This window comes from Schistocerca gregaria, chromosome 1 (assembly GCF_023897955.1).
Source record: "Schistocerca gregaria isolate iqSchGreg1 chromosome 1, iqSchGreg1.2, whole genome shotgun sequence".
Taxonomy (NCBI): domain Eukaryota; kingdom Metazoa; phylum Arthropoda; class Insecta; order Orthoptera; family Acrididae; genus Schistocerca; species Schistocerca gregaria.
The window spans coordinates 756,225,907-756,244,479 of NC_064920.1; the positions used below are offsets into that span (position 1 = coordinate 756,225,907).

Sequence of the window (18,573 nt, forward strand, 5' to 3'; positions counted from 1 at the left end):
TCTCACTCTTTGACAGTAATGCCCCTGAGATCATCTAATTTGTGAGGACAGTTCCTGTTGTGGCACACTGCAAGTGTCAGCTAGTCCCATGCACGCTCAGTTTGGTTCATTTCAGCTAATACTGTAGTCCATTTCATTTACTCAATTTCTGCATAAAGAAAAGGAAATGTGGAATTCTGACAACAGTATCAATTTACTATTGTTTGATTTCAATGTGCAGTTCTGTTTAATTCTCTTTGGGATATCTGCAAGCTAAAATTTGCAGGTAGAAGACATCTGCTGGTGTTGTTGACCAAGGATGTCAACTACAAAGCAGGTCTTGAATGTTCTGTGCCTCACAGCTGAATCTACAAATTATATCACTGTGAGGTATGCCTATTTGGCAGCCAGCTTCCTTTTGTTGACAGCCCTTCTTGTTGTAAAGTGATGATACACATCCAACATTTGGAGTAACCCTCCAACACCATTTGATAGGCTGAATATTATAATACAAGCTGGATTATCACTTTCATGACTGAAGAGGCAGTGCAACCTGCTGAACTGTACTGAAAATGAATATTTACTTTTACCTCCATTCCATGGATACCTGCTCACAGTGATTGACTGCGGTCAAAAGAGTGTCGAGAAAGAGGTTTCCGGGGTGGCACAACAACAACAACTATACATGGGGACCAATGGCCTTTGTAGTCTGGTCCCTTCAAGCCCCCAAAAATCAACCTATACATGATAGTCATGCTGGTGGTGTGAAACTTTCATTGAGTAGTTTGCATAACTTTGTTCTAGTAAGAAATACATTAGTGAAGTAGGAGGCCATAAAAAATAACTTCATGCTCCTATTAAATGGTATGTTATACTAAGCAAGACTTTTTATGCTGAAATATTTTGTCAGATAACATTTGGGAATGAATGTAAATAAAATAGCCTGGCATTTTTTATGCTATACCCATTTGACAAAATTTGTATTTCATACAATGGTTAATGTCCGTATATGAGCAGTCACAGCCACTGTTATCTCTGGTGCTAAGGTTCAACTGCAGGTTGGACATTTTTTTGCCAGATGATGATAGTACCCATGTGTGTGTGTGTGTGTGTGTGTGTGTGTGTGTGTGTGTGTGTGTGAGAGAGAGAGTGAAAGATATAGAAAGATATAGATGGATAAGATGGATAGAGAGAGAGAGAGAGAGGGAGGGAGAGGGAGAGAGAGAGAGAGAGAGAGAGAGAGAGAGAGAGGGAAGGAGGGAGGGAGGGAGGGAGGGAGGGAGGAAGGTAGAGGCAGAGAGTGTGAGAGGGAGAGAGGAATAACTCTATCTGATAACTCAGCCTATTTTTAAATGTACTTTAAATATGCCTGTCGGCCACTCAATGCCTCCTCTATGTGGCAAGTGGCAATCTATCCTATTTCATATTATCATTATTGCATCCCAGATTTTACATTGTGGGATATTACATCAGCAGTCTATAATACGTTCTTCAAGGCTGAATTTATTGTCAATTGCAATCTGAATAATTTAATATGTCAGTCTCTTCTATTGATACAGCCACATATTTTATGCATATAATTAATACGATTGTCAAACAACAGAAACTGCATGTAGATATATCAACAGTGTAGGTAAAGATAGATTGCTACTTACTGTAAAGAAGATACATTAAGTTGCAGACAGGCACAATCAAAAGACACTTTCAGAAAGTTTTTGGCCACAATCTTCATCAGCAAAAGAGAAACAGAGACACACACACCATTTATACACACAACTAAGCACATCTCATGCACGCACAACCACCAACTCCGGCAGATCTGACCAGAATGCAACTATCACGTGGCATGACAGCAGCATTCTTGACAGGACTGGGAAGGGGAAGGGACAGTAGTGTATGAGTGGTGGGGACAGACTGATGCTGTCTGTCAGAGTGTGCAGGGATTAGAATGCCAACACGTGTAGTGTCAGGAGGTTGTGGGGCAGAGCTGCCAGAGTTGGTGGTCATGTGTGTGTGAGGTTTGTTCGCTTTTTTGAATGAATGTTGTGTGATTCTCTTTTTCTGATAAAAGCTGTCGCTGAAAGCTTTGCATAAGTGTCTTTTAATTGTGCCTGTCTGCAACTTAACAGGTCTTCTTTACAGTAACTAGCAATCTATCTTTCCCTACAATTGTCATTAAGAAGAGTGTCTAACAGGCCCTGCATGACCATAAAAATGTAGCCCCTTCTAAAACTATATTTAATTTGCTGTTTGGTGAATAGTGTACCTAGAAAATAGTCCATATATTTTAAAAGTACAACCTTTCTGCCAATTGTATTAGATGTTCATTTATGATCTTTTCCATCACACAAACAGATTAAAGTATAATATCATTAACTGTGATTAACTTTGAATATAGATTGCACTAGTATTTTGTCACACCTATTTCTCTCTGTAAATTTATATTCTGCTTCACATCACTGAAGACTGGCCTTTACAACGAGATGATGAAATACGATGAATTAGGGGCTGGTGCTAGCCCCTAAGGATAATTTTTTTTTTTTGAAACTGTAAAATTAAGCATTTCTTTATAGGAATGTTTTCCCTGTAGAAATTAATATTTTGAACCTGCTTGAATATGATATTTTTACCTGTATTTCTTTTTTTTCAGTTTTATAATCTACATGACTACATAGTAAATAGCCGAATATTAAAGTTCGATACACAATGGCTGTAGAAACCATTAGACAACCATAGTGTGGAGCATTTCAAAATTCATGAACATCATAGAGAACAAATGCTACTAAGAAATGATCCCTCACATTCCCTGTATAAAAAAGTGTGTCCGTTCTTTAGGTCTACATATGACATGAGAAATCTTGAGCTTTCATGAAACTCATTAAAATAAGTATTTATTTATTTATTTATTCCATGTGATCTGATGGTATACAGTGTGTTGCAGATGTCGGAAAATATCAGTTAACATTGTTAACATAGGCCTCTAGTATCCTAATGTATAATATTGCTCGATGTTTTCAATTTAACACAAATAACAAGATTATTGATCTAAGTATTCATTTACAGAGTAAAAACAGTGACACAACAAATGTAAGTCTATTTCTAATCAGATTATATTATTCTCATGTAGTCCTACATGTGGTTCTCTTAAGGTCTAACAAATTGTATTAAATTAAGTACATTCAGATTATCATCTCTCTCTTAATTGTTTATACCTAGATGGCAGGAAGTGCTTACATCCTATTTTAGATCATCATTTCTCTAGGTTAGATACTCACCCATTTGCACTAAATCTCAACACTATCTAAACTAACATGCACTAAGAAACTCAAAACAAATAAATATTTCTAGCGTAAAAAAGAGAAAAACTATTGTACATTAGATTTGTGAAGGAAGAGAGAAAGAAGCTGGCAGGTAAGACCTTACCTTGCACTGTGGCTCAACATGATGATGTTTCTGTAACAACAAAAATTTGCCACCGTGATCAAAGGCCAATATTGTGAAGGGAATAGATACAGTGCAGAGCTACATCATTAGGCAAAATTTACATTATTACCATGATATGTTCACTACAGGCATTTTGGTATTACATTACAGCTATTAGAGGAATGATGCAGTTAAGTATGGTAGTATCAATGATTATTCAAGATGCTACTATAAGTTATTGAGCATTCCAAAATGTATGACAAAATTACAGCACAACTGAAATACCATACTGCATATTTACTAATGTACATATAAACTGTAAGAAAATCCTGAAGTTGCACTACTAGTATAAGAAAAAAATTATTTTAAGAATAAGGTTTTCCCCTAACCAAGATGTTGTTTTGAACAATTCTTTTCTCAGACATTTTAATTGTAGATATGTGCACGTAAACATCTGTTAGAAATGTTTTTGCAGTCTGCTGAATGTCATTGGGTTGAAATATTGTATTTTACTTTTCTAATCCATGACATTCACAATAAATCAGAATAAATCCTCCTACAAGATAATATATTTCCTTTCTTGAAACAGAGATCTAGTGTTCTGAGGATCAGTAAATAGACATAAGAGAAAATAAACAGTAAGACACAAGTGATAAATACTGAAATTTTAAATTTTATCTTACTCAATCCAAGAGGCAGATTATAGAAATGACTTACTCCATCCAAGAGGCAGATTATAGAACTGACTTTGTACCAATAGGAATAAAGATACAACCATTCTCTGTAATTCATGTTCATTGCATAACCGTGATCTGAACTGTAATTTTACTGACAGATTTTTATTTATTAAGTGTAATGATTTTCAACAGTTATATGAAATGTGCATATAATTTATAATGAAGTGGTATGTGAAAAGTACAATTAAAATTAACAGAGAAAATTACTGTAAAAGTGAAGAGAATCAACAAAACAAGACATTTATTTAATTATGCATATTGTGGTGAAGGGTATTTGGTTCAATCTGAGTGTTAAATTGGATAGTTTATTTCTTCACAGAGAGACAGACTTTGGTCGTCAGCCCTTATATAAATATTTATGATATGACAAAGCATGGTTGCCCAGTTATTCAAGCTTTTCTCCAAATTTCTCTCCCTGAAATTAAAATACAGTTTCTACACTGGAGGTAGCATGGGAAGGGTATAACTATGAAGCATCTAAAAGATTCTGGCATCAATTCTTCAAAATAAATCTCAAATGTCTTGCACAAAATAATAGTCTGTTACTAGAAGGCCGCCAACAGTACCTTTGGTTAGGTCCATGTAGTGAGCAAATTGAAGACCATTGTTTGCAGCACCTGATAAAGATGACTAGGTGAGACATCAAAATAATTTGTATAAAACTGGTCCATCAATCAACTGGACTCCCAAAACCATAGATTCTATCAAGCATGCTGAAGAAACCCCAGAGACCATATTAGCATTTGTTATATTGGGTTATATACTATATTGGTACATCTCGTATTATAAACTCCTCAACAGGCAAGTCTTTAGTTTTAAATATTTTCTGTAGCTCAAAAGATTTAAACATTACTGCTTGACAGTTTTCCTGTAAATAAGTCAGATCTCTAGCTCTGGGGCATTTATGGAATAAACTATTCAGAAGTATTACAAGTTTTGAAAAAAGTGGTGACTAGCAGTGATATCCACAATGTTTAATATTAATATGTATACTGAAACATTAGTTCTAATTTTTAATTGCAGACAGGAATGGAAGGATTAGTCAAAACAATGATTTAATTTGAAAGTTCATTGTGATTCATGATTTATTAACATGTTTCAAAGTATTTCATTTTAAGTACTTAAGAGACGTTGAAAAAGTTGCGTAAAATTTCATCACTGTTGAAATGTTTGTAAGTAACCCGATCTTAATACAGTTTGAGTATGGAAAAATATTTACTTAATACTTCTAATAGAGTCCTACTAAGTTACATCCTGCTCAAATTAGCAATTCATTCTGCGTGAGTCTTTTCATTGAACTTTAACATTTCTCCACCAGAATGTATCATAGGCATCTTTTTTAATATCCCAACTTAATGCTAAATATGTTTTTGTTTCTAAACTTGCTATAGATGACTATTCCCTTGTACTAAGGGCCATGAACATGTAATTTCAAGCAGTATGTATGAAACATACAAATTTATTTGTTTTAAAATTGTTCTATGTCTCCTTCTTCTTCTTCTTCTTCTTCTTCCTCTTCTTCTTCTTCTTCTTCTTCTTAGTGTTAATACTGTCTAGTATGGGGTCTGCTGTACTCACAAACTGGCGCATTCATTTCATTTAACTTTGCAGCTTGTGCCCTGAATTGTGTAAATTGTGTTCTGTATGTGATCATATTTTAACTGTTTGTGTATCAGATTTTCTGAGGCAGAAATTGGGAACCAGTCTAGCATGTGCCTAAATGAGAATGGGAAACTGCCTAAAAATCACACTAAAGCTGGCTGGTGCATCAGCCATGGACGTTAATCCACTGAGTGAATTGAGTCCCGGTCTGGCTCACTTACCTGTCTCGCAAGCTTGTATGCTACATATTACACTGTACGAGCAGGTCTTAATAGTTGTTCTATATGCTTTCCTCAAATAATTGTTTTTTCCTGTATAAGAATATCATAATTTCATAAATGTAGAGGGAGGGAGCAGTTAACAGTTGTAGGTTCCAAACAATGAGTGACAACGTTCTTTTGTTGTGGAATACTCTTCCTTATAAAAATTGTTTTCTGCAACTTTATCATTGAAATAAATGCAAAATAAGATCTTCATGATACATTGGACACAGATAAGAACCAGGTTTATATTCAGTTAGTATTATGAGCCACTGAACAGTTTCTACAACCCACAAATCTAATACAAACAATGGAAGGAGCAACAACTTACGGTACAACTCAGACATCCGAGTGGTTGTCTGGCAGATAAACAAGACTGAAAATGTTGCAGATCTTTTGTCTGATGTCCTTCTTCAAAGCCAACTAGTACAAAATATGGTACATGATGGACACCCCTTCCCCCTCTCTGTACAGCTACATTGCCCCAGACAAACTGTACTGACACCACAAATCAACTTGACTTGAAATGCTGATTCAATGTAATTACCTGGGAAATGTATCCATGAAGGAGTGAGTTAGTGCATGTGCATGTACTGTATTAGTTAAGTCTGAAGAAGGCCATCATCCAAAAACCTATCAATTTTTTCAGTCTTGCTTATGAGCCTATTGATCTCTCACTGCATTGACTAAATGGTGAATTATTATTTTTCATTCTTAATATTCTTCTTCTTTATATTCTCTCATTCTTTATATTTCACCAAGGGCTTTCCATCAGCACACAAATATAATGGTTCCTTATTTCATTGTACTTAAAAACAAATCAGAATCAATAAACTTTTGTTTTGGATGACAATTACAATATATTACATTACAATCATCTTACAAATCTAGTATCACTATGATGAAATTGTTTCTGAGACATCACAACAAACATATTCAAATCTTCCAGAGGCAAACATCTCAAGAGCATCTTAAAAGAGTGTTAAGTTTCTTAAGATACTCAGCAACCTAATATACATGCCATTATCACAATTTTAGGATATCAAAATCTGCTAAAGAAATAAGAAAAGAACATCAGATTTTCGAAAGAAATGAAAAATCCTACTCTTTTATTTATTTGTTTTAATTTGGAGAACTGTTTTGTTTTCTGGTTTACATAGTTTTACCTACAACTGAGCCTATGAGATCTTCCCATTCCATGTCCCTCTTAAGTGTTAAACACAGGCTGTTACGGACGAGTCCAGGTATAGTCTGAACAGTGATTCTCACCGGGTTTTCACCTGGCGTGAACCAGGAACCAGATAACAAACCCTTAATGTCCTTGAAAGGGACCAGTATGAAGGTCGTGGTTCGATGGTGTGGGTTGGGATTATGATTGGTGCACATACACCCCTGCATGTCTTTGACAGAGGAACTATAACAGGTCAGGTGTATTGGGCCGTCATTTTGCACCAGTTTGTCTGCCTTTTCAGGGATGCAGTGGGTTCCACATTCCTTCTGATGGACGATAATGCATGGCCCCACAGAGCTGCCATCGTGGAGGAGTATCTTGAAACAGAAGATATCAGGCGAATGGAGTGGCATGACCTATTCTCCAGACCTAAACCCCATCAAGCTCATCTAGGATGCTCTCGGTTGACATATTGCTGCATGTCTTCAAACCCCTATGACACTTCAGGAGCTCTGACAGGCACTGGTGCAAGAATGGGAGGCTATACCCCAGCAGCTGCTTAACCACCTTATCCAGAGTATGCCAACTCATTGTGCGGCCTGTGTACATGTGCATGGTGATCATATTCCATACTGATGTTGGGGTACATGCGCAGGAAACAGTGACATTTTGTGCACATGTGTTTCAGGACGGTTTTCTTAACTTACCACCAATACCGTGGACTTACAGATCTGTGTCGTGGGTGTTCCCTCTCTGCCTATGTTTTTAGTGCCAGTTTTGCGTAGTGCCACATTGTGTGGCACGACATTCTGCAATTATCCTTAATTTATGAGCATGAGTGTATATCTCTTCATTTTACTAACTACTCTCTATTAATGTTAATTTTATACTTACTCATTTCTCTTATTCGGAATTTTCACAGAACATTTCTGCTACCAACATTCCACATTTTAACTTGTAGATTTTTTTTTTTTTTTTTTTTTTTTTTTTTTTTTTTTTTTTTTTTTTTTTTTTACCATCAGTGAGGTAAACAGCTCTTGAATAGTCAACATCTATCTTAATATTTTGCAAGCCTGAGTATTGTCATAATGAGAAAATTTAGAAAGATTGTATGTTCTGTTGTTAAGCATCTAATGCTTTAGTGCAGCAGTTTTTGTTGGACCTGATCTCTATGCTGCCAATTCATCCATCTTTTGAAGCAGTTTCTCTCAGATACCCTACATTATGAGTGTTTCTAAAAATTTGGGCAGTGGCTGAGATTAAACCCAAGATCTGAATATTAATAGTGAAGCATGCTGACCACTACCTGTGGTGATTAATATCTATTTGATACAAATAATGACAAGAGTAAAAGTAACAACTCACCATATAGCTCACTTGTTGAGTGGTCAATAGGAACATAAAAAGCATTGCTAAAAAGAACAAACTGATACAGAATACACATACACCTGCATGGGTTCATTATCTCAGCTGACAATGTAGTAGGCTTAGACAATGTAATTTGTGTGTGTGTGTGTGTGTGTGTGTGTGTGTGTGTGTGTGTGTGTGTGTGATTTTGGTACTAGTTAACTCTGAATAAAGAGAATAGCAATGTTTCTAGACTTTTTTATGTGCCTGCCTCATATGGTGAGTGGTTATCTTTGGTTCTTCTATAATTTATATTCCATCAAGGACTTTCAGTGTCTCATCCTTCAATATTTAACTTAAAAATATAAACTAAATACTCTGTTTTTGAATTTTACTAACCTTTTCATATATGAAAAACAGAAATAGGAAACAGAAAAAAAGTATAAGAGGTTCAAATGTTGAAGATAAGGAGACGCAAGAAACATAAAATTATCCAGAAGTACAATAAATAGCCTGGAAGTAATGATACTGTCTGAGTCATCTTCCAAAGTAGCATTATTAAAATTACAGATGGCGATAACATGCAGGCTTTTCTTGGTGATAGTTTAAAATAATTAGAATGGTCTCCATTGTTATCAGCAATAAATGGAAACAATGGCATTTCTACGCAATTTCTTTTCCAGAATCTCAGTGTGGAATTAAGTGTGAATCAATGCTTTTAAGTGATTTAATTTAAATGTTGTGTACTTTTTGCGTTCCATCCATCATCTGTGTGCTGGAGCAGAGTGAAGTATTAGAGAGAGACTGTAGCCAAAACTTTATAGTGGAGACTGAAAACAGAATTGGCAATAGATAATGGATAAGGAAAAATATGGAGAAAATGAGGGAAAAACCTGTCTAGTTATGTGCATGAATTAAACACACACACACACACACACACACACACACACTCACACACACACACACACACACACACACACACACACACACACACACCTAACTATAATGTGAAGCCAAGCATTAAAAAACTTATTCAAAATAACAAAGCGGTGTGAACCAGATGGTCTGACATTTATTGAGTTCTACACTCTATTTCAGCTGAATGCAGAGCTGTTCCCTACTTTTTCCTCAAGAGCATAATGCACTAAATTAAAAATTAAGAAGCAAGCTCTGGAATATCTGGGTGTAGATTATCTACCTTGCTGATTATCTGTGCATAGTTCAGTGTTTTTTGAAAAAACAGAAACTGATCCTGGCAGTATCCTCTTATACTTAGAATGAATATTTTCATTTAAAAATACAAATTTCAGGTTGGGAAGATTTAGGTCACTAAAGCATTTGTCACTCGCTGAATATCAGTCCCTTTGGGCTAAGATGTGAGCAACTGTGTGATGCACCTACAGTGACCACAGTGTCTTCTGTAATAAAAAGAGTGAAGACACAGTGCTCAAGGAATCTGTTATCATTCACACTGAAATGCACTGACCTGTTGTTAGAGTAAGCAGGACGAATTTTATTTGATTATATTGATGTTTCGACTGTCTGGAAAATGAGAGCTACTGACAGGAAAAAAAGTGTATGAAAAACAGAAACAGAAAAAAACTGAATGAGTATTTCCCATAAACAAATTGAAAGTGAGTGATACAAAATGCAGAGTATTTTTAGTATAATTCTATAAATAAGTTGTCAGCTACTGGTAAATACTGTGTATTTAATGCAATGAGATTTCACATGTGATGTGCTTCATGCTATATAATTAATGCTGCAAATAGATTTCTGGTAAAAATATGTGAATTTTGGATAAATATCATCAATGTTATGTAATTTCATCTATAGATTGTCAAAGAGAATGAAAGCAATTTGCAGTTATTCTCTTCAGCAGGGAACACGCGATTGATGCTAGGAAGAAAATTTTCTAATACATTATGATGAATGTAATGAATAATTGCTAAATACAGTTGCACATGAAAGAGGTAAGGGATCTATTTCTTTCAAAGAATACAGAAACTGTGTTTTTCACTGTACCTCAGTAGTCGTGTGATGTAATCTGGCCAGTTATCAGGAAACATTACCAGAAAAAATCCAACTGAAATGAGTATCATCCCTGCCAATTTCATTCCAGCAAAATGGGCTCCATATAACACCACATCAAGAGCTGAAAATGTATAATATATTATTAGTAATGTTTGTTTGGTGAAAGTTAAAATTTGGAACATAAAAAAAGTAGATGATAAAATATCATATTCAAAAAGTTAATATAAAGTAGAGGAAGTAATAATTAAGTCTAAAAATAATTGTGGGTGTTACATGACACGATGATTCACATTGAAGAAATGAAAATTCTGAACTCAGAAATTACAACATAAGCATATTGCTAAATAGTTATGAGAAGGGGAAAGAAGTTGTTAAAGCTGTTTAAACTTAGCAAATGGTGCATCTTCATTGATAAAAAGGTAAGATACATTATCAATGGGTCCAGGCAACTAGTGAAACAAGGATAATGAACACTGTAAGCTGTTTTTGGATAGTATAACCAGTATATGAAATAAAGAACATCAGAAACAAATCTTCAGTGACAAAATGTAATTAAGTTGTAGAAGCAAATGAAAAAAATATTTCTTAACAAGGATAAAATGCCATTGTAAACTGCATGAAAGAAAAGGTAATTTCACTTGAAAGTCTACAACAACAAAGCATAATTGGGCTTCCACAGAGATTTGAGTCAGGTAGCATGGGGCTGGATCATATCCCTGTGGAAGGGACATGTGCAAAACCTGTCTGGTACACGCCCTTATCACATCATATTCCAACCCATTGGCACATGTGTCATATTCTATGAAGGAGGCAGCCTTGTCACATATGAGATCTGCTATAATTTCAGCAAACTGTTTCATATGGGCATGATCACTAACCAATTGTTCACAAAAACACAAGCTATGTGATGTGTTGAAGACAGCAGAAAAGGACTTTTGAGCAGTTTATGTGGAATTACTTTCTTTGGACACAATTCAGTAAGTACAGCAACTGTTATTTTGCTTTTTTTTTATGGAATTTAAATAGAGCCAAGGAAATTGTCTATGGACTCAATGGATTTACCTGTTCTAGAGCTTCCTCATGCCATTTTCTTTGGCTGTTATAATAATCATGCCTCTGAAAGTCAGAGAGTAAACTGTATGGAAATTATATTTGAAGTGCTCTAATGGTTATAGCAAACAGAGAACTAGGATAACTCATACTCACAAAAAATAAAAAAAAACGTGTGCTGTGTTTCATTTACTCATTTATAAATTGTGTTTCATATTTCGTTCTTCAGATCATTCAAATTTTATGTCAACATAAAAAAAAACTACTTGAATGTTCTGTGTTGATGAAAGTAGATGAAGCATTACCTGCAGAGACAGGAACTGCTGTAATAAGCCCTAGTGTGATGAATAAGTCATATGTGAGAGCAACACTGAAGTTACCCAGCAGGTTTGCAACTGGAAAAGAAAAACAAATTTTAAGCAAATAAGAGACTCAAAGCAGTAGTTCTTTTGAATTTGCTAATATTCCTCTAGGTTATCAATTTTAAATCCCAAATCAAAACAATAAATGAATCATGATGAATGCTTCAAGTCAAGAAATGGATTGCATGGCTAAAAACAAACATCATTTCAAGACTCCAAATTTGCAACTAACAATAACATTAGAAGTGAAATTTGTATTCATCGCTCACAAAAGTTCTACTGGGTATAAGAAACATGTAAATGTTACAAATTTAGGAACGGCATCATACATTATGAATGATAGATGGTATACAGGCACACTTAATAGAGTAGAAAGTAGCAAACATTTTGAGCTTTTGATCTTTTTTTCTGATTTAAGAGCATTCTGTCTGAAACATAAACAAACATTCACATCTATACATCAAGAACTTGTATGGTGGAGTTCTTGCTGTTCATGTTGTATACATACATCCTCACAGACAATATTAATATTAACCTCAGACATTTTGTAGATAAGGCACTTTTAAGATTTTAAAGTGATGCAAAGGTTTGTAACTTGATTTAAATGTTCAAAAACGTAATTTCACTCCAAAAATGAAAAAAAATGCATAGTATCCTTTGACTACAACATCATTGAGTCACTATTGGAATCAGTCATCTCATACAACTACATGACTGTAACACTTTGTAAGGGATATGAAATTGTATGATCATACCCCTGAAGGTGGCAGGGGTAAAATACAGGGAGCAAAAGGCTATATACAATTTGTACAGAAACCAGATGGCAGTTATAATAGTCGAGGGGCATGAATGGGTTCGGAAGGCTGTGAGACAGGTTTGTAGCCTATCCCCGATGTTATTCAATCTGTATATTGAGCAAGCAGTAAAGGAAACAAAAGAAAAATTCAGAGTAGGAATTAAAATCCATGGAGAAGAAATAAAAACTTTGAGGTTCACTGATGACATTGCAATTCTGCCATAGACAGAAAACGACCTGGAAGATCAATTGAACGGAATGGACATTGTCTTGAAAGAAGGATATAAGATGAACATCAACAAAAGTAAAATGAGGATAATGGTATGTAGTCGAATTTTTATTTATTTATTTATTTATTTATTTACATATTTAGCATCCTTGTATCTCACCATTATAAAAATGATATAGGATTTCTCATATATTGCCTTACATAGGAAATAGGACATGAAAAGATTTACAATTATATGTCCATAAATAAAATATTATTACATGTAGCATGAAACCATATGCATAACAACATTCATAATATGCTAAATTAGAATAATAGATGAATACAATTTAGTTTTCAATGAGCATTTTGGGTCATTACAATGAAGGAAATAAGCTACTGTATATTGAATGCTGGTGATTTAAGTATTCCTTGACACTATAAAAACTCTTGCTAATTAAATGTTTTTCAAGTTCTTTTTTGGTTATGTGGAATTTTGGTATACTTTTAATTTCCTTTGGTAGTGCACTAAATAAGAGTTTTGCTTGATAAAGGACACTTTTTTGACACATAGCTTTTGCATGACTTTCTCTACAAAACTTGTCTCTATTTCTCATTTTGTAGTTATGAACTTGACTGTTTAACAATGTTCCTGGTGTGCCTTCATAAAACATATACTTTCATAAATATAGATACATGGTAGCATGGTAGCATGAGTTGTAGTTCTTTACATGATTCTCTGTGTGTCATACCTCTGATCATTGTTATTGCCCTCTTTTTAAGCACAAATGAGTGTTTGACCAAACTGGTATTTCCCCAAAATATGATACCATATCTTAGTGGGCTCTGTATGAGTGAAAAGTATGAACATAACACTGCATCAACACTACAGGAATTTTTTAGTATTCTAAGAACATAGCAATACTGACTTAATTTTTTGTTTAACTTTTCTGTGTGTTTCTCCCACATTAAATATTCATCCAGCCATAATCCTAAAAATTTAGTGTGGGGGGTTTGCTCTATCTTACACTGCCCAAGTTTTACAGTTAGGTCAGATTTTACTTTGTTTGTTATATGTCTGAAGCTCAACCAAACTGTTTTTTGTCATTAACAATTAATTTGTTGTTTGTAAACTACCTGTTTGCTTCTCCTGTGGCTACTGTGATGCTCTCCAGTAAGTTAGTTTCATTTGTAGCTTTACAAATAGACTAGTGTCATCAGCATACAATACTGCATCTGCTTTTGATAAATGGCTTAGCAAATCATTTATAAATATTAAGAACAGCAATGGCCCCAGCACATGTAAATTGGGTGCTGCTGAGGGATTTAGGTTAGGAAATGAGACGCTTAAAGTAGTAAATCAGTTTTGCTATTTAGGGGGCAAAATAACTGATGATGGTTGAAGTTAAGAGGATATAAAATGTAGACTGGCAATGGCTACATATAGCTTCAGTATTTTGTATACATGCCATTGGCATCAAGAACGGCTTTGATCCTTTGAGACATAGAATTTACAAGTCTATGGAAAAAGTCCTCATCTATGCCAATACCCTCCCATGAAGAATGAATTAAACTCCTTAGGGCATTCACAGCACGGAGGGGGGTCCGGGCAGTTGTCCCACAGAGTCTTCTTAAGTTAAGCCAATATGTGCTCTATGGGGTTGAGATCAGGTGGCTTTGGAGCATAGGAAATGGGAATTTCTCCTTAGTTCCTGGATGATTGACAAAGGAGCTGCCCTGACCAGTTCTTCCTCTTGTCTCCGTGTACAAATGCATGGTCTTCCACGTATTGAACATCTCGCCACCTGACCACTACCTCTAAATCATCTAATCTATCTCATCAATACCATACTGATGTATGCACTAACACCAATTTCAAAGAGAGCAATTTATTCACTCACAAACATTCATGTCAGACATTTTGAAGCAGACCTAAGATGAATGCTGTCAGCTGATACATTTCACTTATCTGAAAACTATAGGGGCACCAGGTGGCCGTCAAAGTAATTACAAATAAATACATCCATTTTTAATATTTTTGCTATGACCACTTGTCTGCAAAATAAAATAAAATAAATCAATAAAATTAAAAAATTAAAAAAAGTCAAATGCTTGTTGTTTTAGTAATTCTATTGATGTGGAGTTCTTATATTTCAATCACTTCTATGTACTTGAATTGTGATTTTCAAAAGAAATGATACAATGAATTGGACTTGCAATGAATATCAACATGTATTGTACCCTAACTATTATGATGTAAATGCCAAGCTGAAGCTCCATGTGCCACTAGAATTGTAAACACTGGCTCTTCTGAACTTGGGTATATGTAATTCTTTGTTGTTGGCCACATAATTATTGAGACCAGGTAATTATAGGGAAGGGGTTTGTTGACATAAAATTCCTTACAACTCTTGGAGTGGAGGTATGATGGTGACTGATGTGTTTTAAACACAAAGAAGTTTCTAAAAGCCAATTCAAAGGTGGGTATAAATATCCAGAAATTTAGCATGTTGTCCTGACAAAGAGCCAATGAAAGAAGTTTGAGAGTAAAACTTGAGGTTGTGAAGTAAAGGAAAGAAGTGATCCATTCCAGGGACCCAGGTCATGAAGATGACATCAATTAAACCAAACCAAACAAATCATTTCCTTTTTAAGGAAGTCCTTAAACAGGTCAGCATATAAAGCTGATATGTGGGTTTCATGGCAGTTCCACTGATTTATTTTTAAAGTTCAGCATTTTTTTTCTGAATGTGGTTGAAAAAAGGATTAAGAAGTGGATGACTGATCTGATGTGAGCAGAATATCAGGAAAGGTAATGTTATATGACAGTGTGACAATAAACATGAGGCATGTTTATGTACATTGACTAGGAAGGTATCTAGGGGGAGTGGGACAGTAAATAAGGTGGCAAGCAAGGAAGTGATTAGTTTTTTAAAGTAGGAAGAGAGACTGTGGATTATTTGATTGGAGACATTGACTGACATGGAGGATCTTTCTGTGGAACTATTGTAATCAGCCTAGATGGACAGAACAATAGTTCAGTTCTTGATGTTTTTAGTTTAAAGGTGGGTGTACAAGAGATTTATAGTGTTACAAAACAAATATTCTGAGAAATGTTTGGAAGCAGTGTGAAATTCTGGGATGGAGTAAGAGAGAAAATGTTTGTAATAGTGGTATTGAATAACTAGTGGAGGAAATGCCCCACAGTTGGCCTGGTTAATAAGCACAGTGGTGAGTCTGAGTAAAATGGTACAATGATTAAATCACTGGACTCCCATCTAGGAGAAGTTGGGTGCAAAGCTAATTCAGCCAAGCAGATTGAGGCTGCCATAAATTGATTAAGATGAATTGTAGGGCTGTTCCTCTCAAAAAAGGTATGACTGATGTCCTTCTCCCTCCTTTGGCATTCAAAGTTGTTTGCCACCTCAAATGTCCTTATTGTCTTGCAGAAGAGTGACAAGGTCTTTTAGTTCTAGGTCATAGTTGTAATGCTTGACTCACTGGGAATGGATTTGGGGGATGAAAGTGAAGCCATGTTATAGGTGAGGAATACATGGAGGGTTACCAGAGGGTGGCTGGGTGGATGAGGATTGAGGAGTGTGGTTAAACTGGAGTTAACAGTTAAATATGAGGCATTATAAGGAGAAGGGCAACATATTCAAGTGAAACATTGGTGATGATGTTGCGTGTATGGAGAGGGTATTTGGGAGTAGTGTATTTTACTGGGTGAAAAGGAAGTCACTGTGGGTGGAGAACAAAGTGGGCATGTAAGATGTAAGCTAAGAGCTATGAGCTATTGAATGGATGAGAATATTGTGTTTGTGGGAGTAACTTTTCTATTTTATTTTATTTTTATTTTTAGTGGGTTGTGATGGATGTAAGACACAAGTAGCTTAAACAGTTTTCTGAGAATGTTGTACCTATTGTTGGAAGAAAGGGTCTTAATCTCAAAGATGGGATGCAGGGATTTATAGACACAGAGTAAAAGAATCTGTGTTCACAGTTATCAGTTACAATGAAATGTGCACAATCAAGAAGCTGAGTCTGACAGCATGAGGTATGGATATGTTTATAGTGCCAAGAGACAGAGAAGTGCCAAAATTGAAACTAACTAGAAGGATGAATTAAGTGTTGTATCTGAGGTAGTAGAGAAGATGGTTGCTTGGTGATGATGGTGAGGGGAGAAACTGGGGAGGGGTTCAGTACAATAGTCATTTGTGTAATTACCAATTGAAATTGTGTGGGTGGTTTATGGGCACTCAGTGATGTTATCAGTGAACTGAAGTAGTAAGTGTTCAAATTGCACAATGCTACATGATGAGCATGAGTGTAGGAATCTGACATGAGTGAGAAGAGAGAAGGATTAGATGTAAGAAGCAAAAGTGACTGGATGGATGAGTTCCAAACAAGTAACTCAAGTCAAGTAGAATAACAATGAATACAGTGGTGGAAGAGAGATAAGTGAGCAAAAATACCACTCCTTTCTTTTCACTGTCACTGCTATGATACCCATCGCCTCACTGCCATAGGACACCACCTTTCTCACACCAACCTATTATTGAGTCATCAAAAGGAATGCTTCCTAACAGCACAACTCATTGTTGTGTAACTTTCAATGATAACATCTTCATCATCTAGATCATGACAAGCATTGCCTCTGCTCTTTTCTCTACAATCCTAATACCTACTCTAAAATGTACTTCATTCCCAGCACCTCATGTACTTGGATGTTGATATCACCCTTTTTCATGGCTCAACATAAACTTCTATCTACACTCCTGGAAATGGAAAAAAGAACACATTGACACCGGTGTGTCAGACCCACCATACTTGCTCCGGACACTGCGAGAGGGCTGTACAAGCAATGATCACACGCACGGCACAGCGGACACACCAGGAACCGCGGTGTTGGCCGTCGAATGGCGCTAGCTGCGCAGCATTTGTGCACCGCCGCCGTCAGTGTCAGCCAGTTTGCCGTGGCATACGGAGCTCCATCGCAGTCTTTAACACTGGTAGCGTGCCGCGACAGCGTGGACGTGAACCGTATGTGCAGCTGACGGACTTTGAGCGAGGGCGTATAGGGGGCATGCGGGAGGCCGGGTGGACGTACCGCCGAATTGCTCAACACGTGGGGCGTCAGGTCTCCACAGTACATCGATGTTGTCGCCAGTGGTCGGCGGAAGGTGCACGTGCCCGTCGACCTGGGACCGGACCGGAGCGACGCAGGGATGCACGCCAAGACCGTAGGATCCTACGCAGTGCCGTAGGGAACAGCACCGCCACTTCCCAGCAAATTAGGGACACTGTTGCTCCTGGGGTATCGGCGAGGACCATTCGCAACCGTCTCCATGAAGCTGGGCTACGGTCCCGCACACCGTTAGGCCGTCTTCCGCTCACGCCCCAACATGGTGCAGCCCGCCTCCAGTGGTGTCGCGACAGGCGTGAATGGAGGGACGAATGGAGACGTGTCGTCTTCAGCGATGAGAGTCGCTTCTGCCTTGGTGCCAATGATGGTCGTATGCGTGTTTGGCGCCGTGCAGGTGAGCGCCACAATCAGGACTGCATACGACCGAGGCACACAGGGCCAACACCCGGCATCATGGT

At 36.5% G+C, this 18,573-nt stretch overlaps 1 protein-coding gene across 6 annotated transcripts in view; it reads right to left on the reverse strand.

Annotated features, from left to right (window-relative positions):
• The window catches only part of LOC126267827 (putative thiamine transporter SLC35F3), a 652,799-nt gene that overhangs the window by 159,029 nt on the left and 475,197 nt on the right, over window positions 1-18,573 (reverse strand). For 4 of the 6 annotated variants that reach the window (XM_049973150.1, XM_049973156.1, XM_049973133.1 and 1 more), the window contains exons 10-12: window positions 11,909-11,998; window positions 10,545-10,674; window positions 3,403-3,432 (exon numbers count right to left, since the gene is read on the reverse strand). In XM_049973150.1, coding sequence (XP_049829107.1) covers window positions 3,403-3,432; window positions 10,545-10,674; window positions 11,909-11,998 — 250 coding nt within the window. Of the gene's footprint in view, window positions 1-3,402; window positions 3,433-4,705; window positions 4,757-10,544; window positions 10,675-11,908; window positions 11,999-18,573 lie in introns of all 6 variants that reach the window. The other 2 variants (XM_049973141.1, XM_049973162.1) reach the window with 2 other exon arrangements.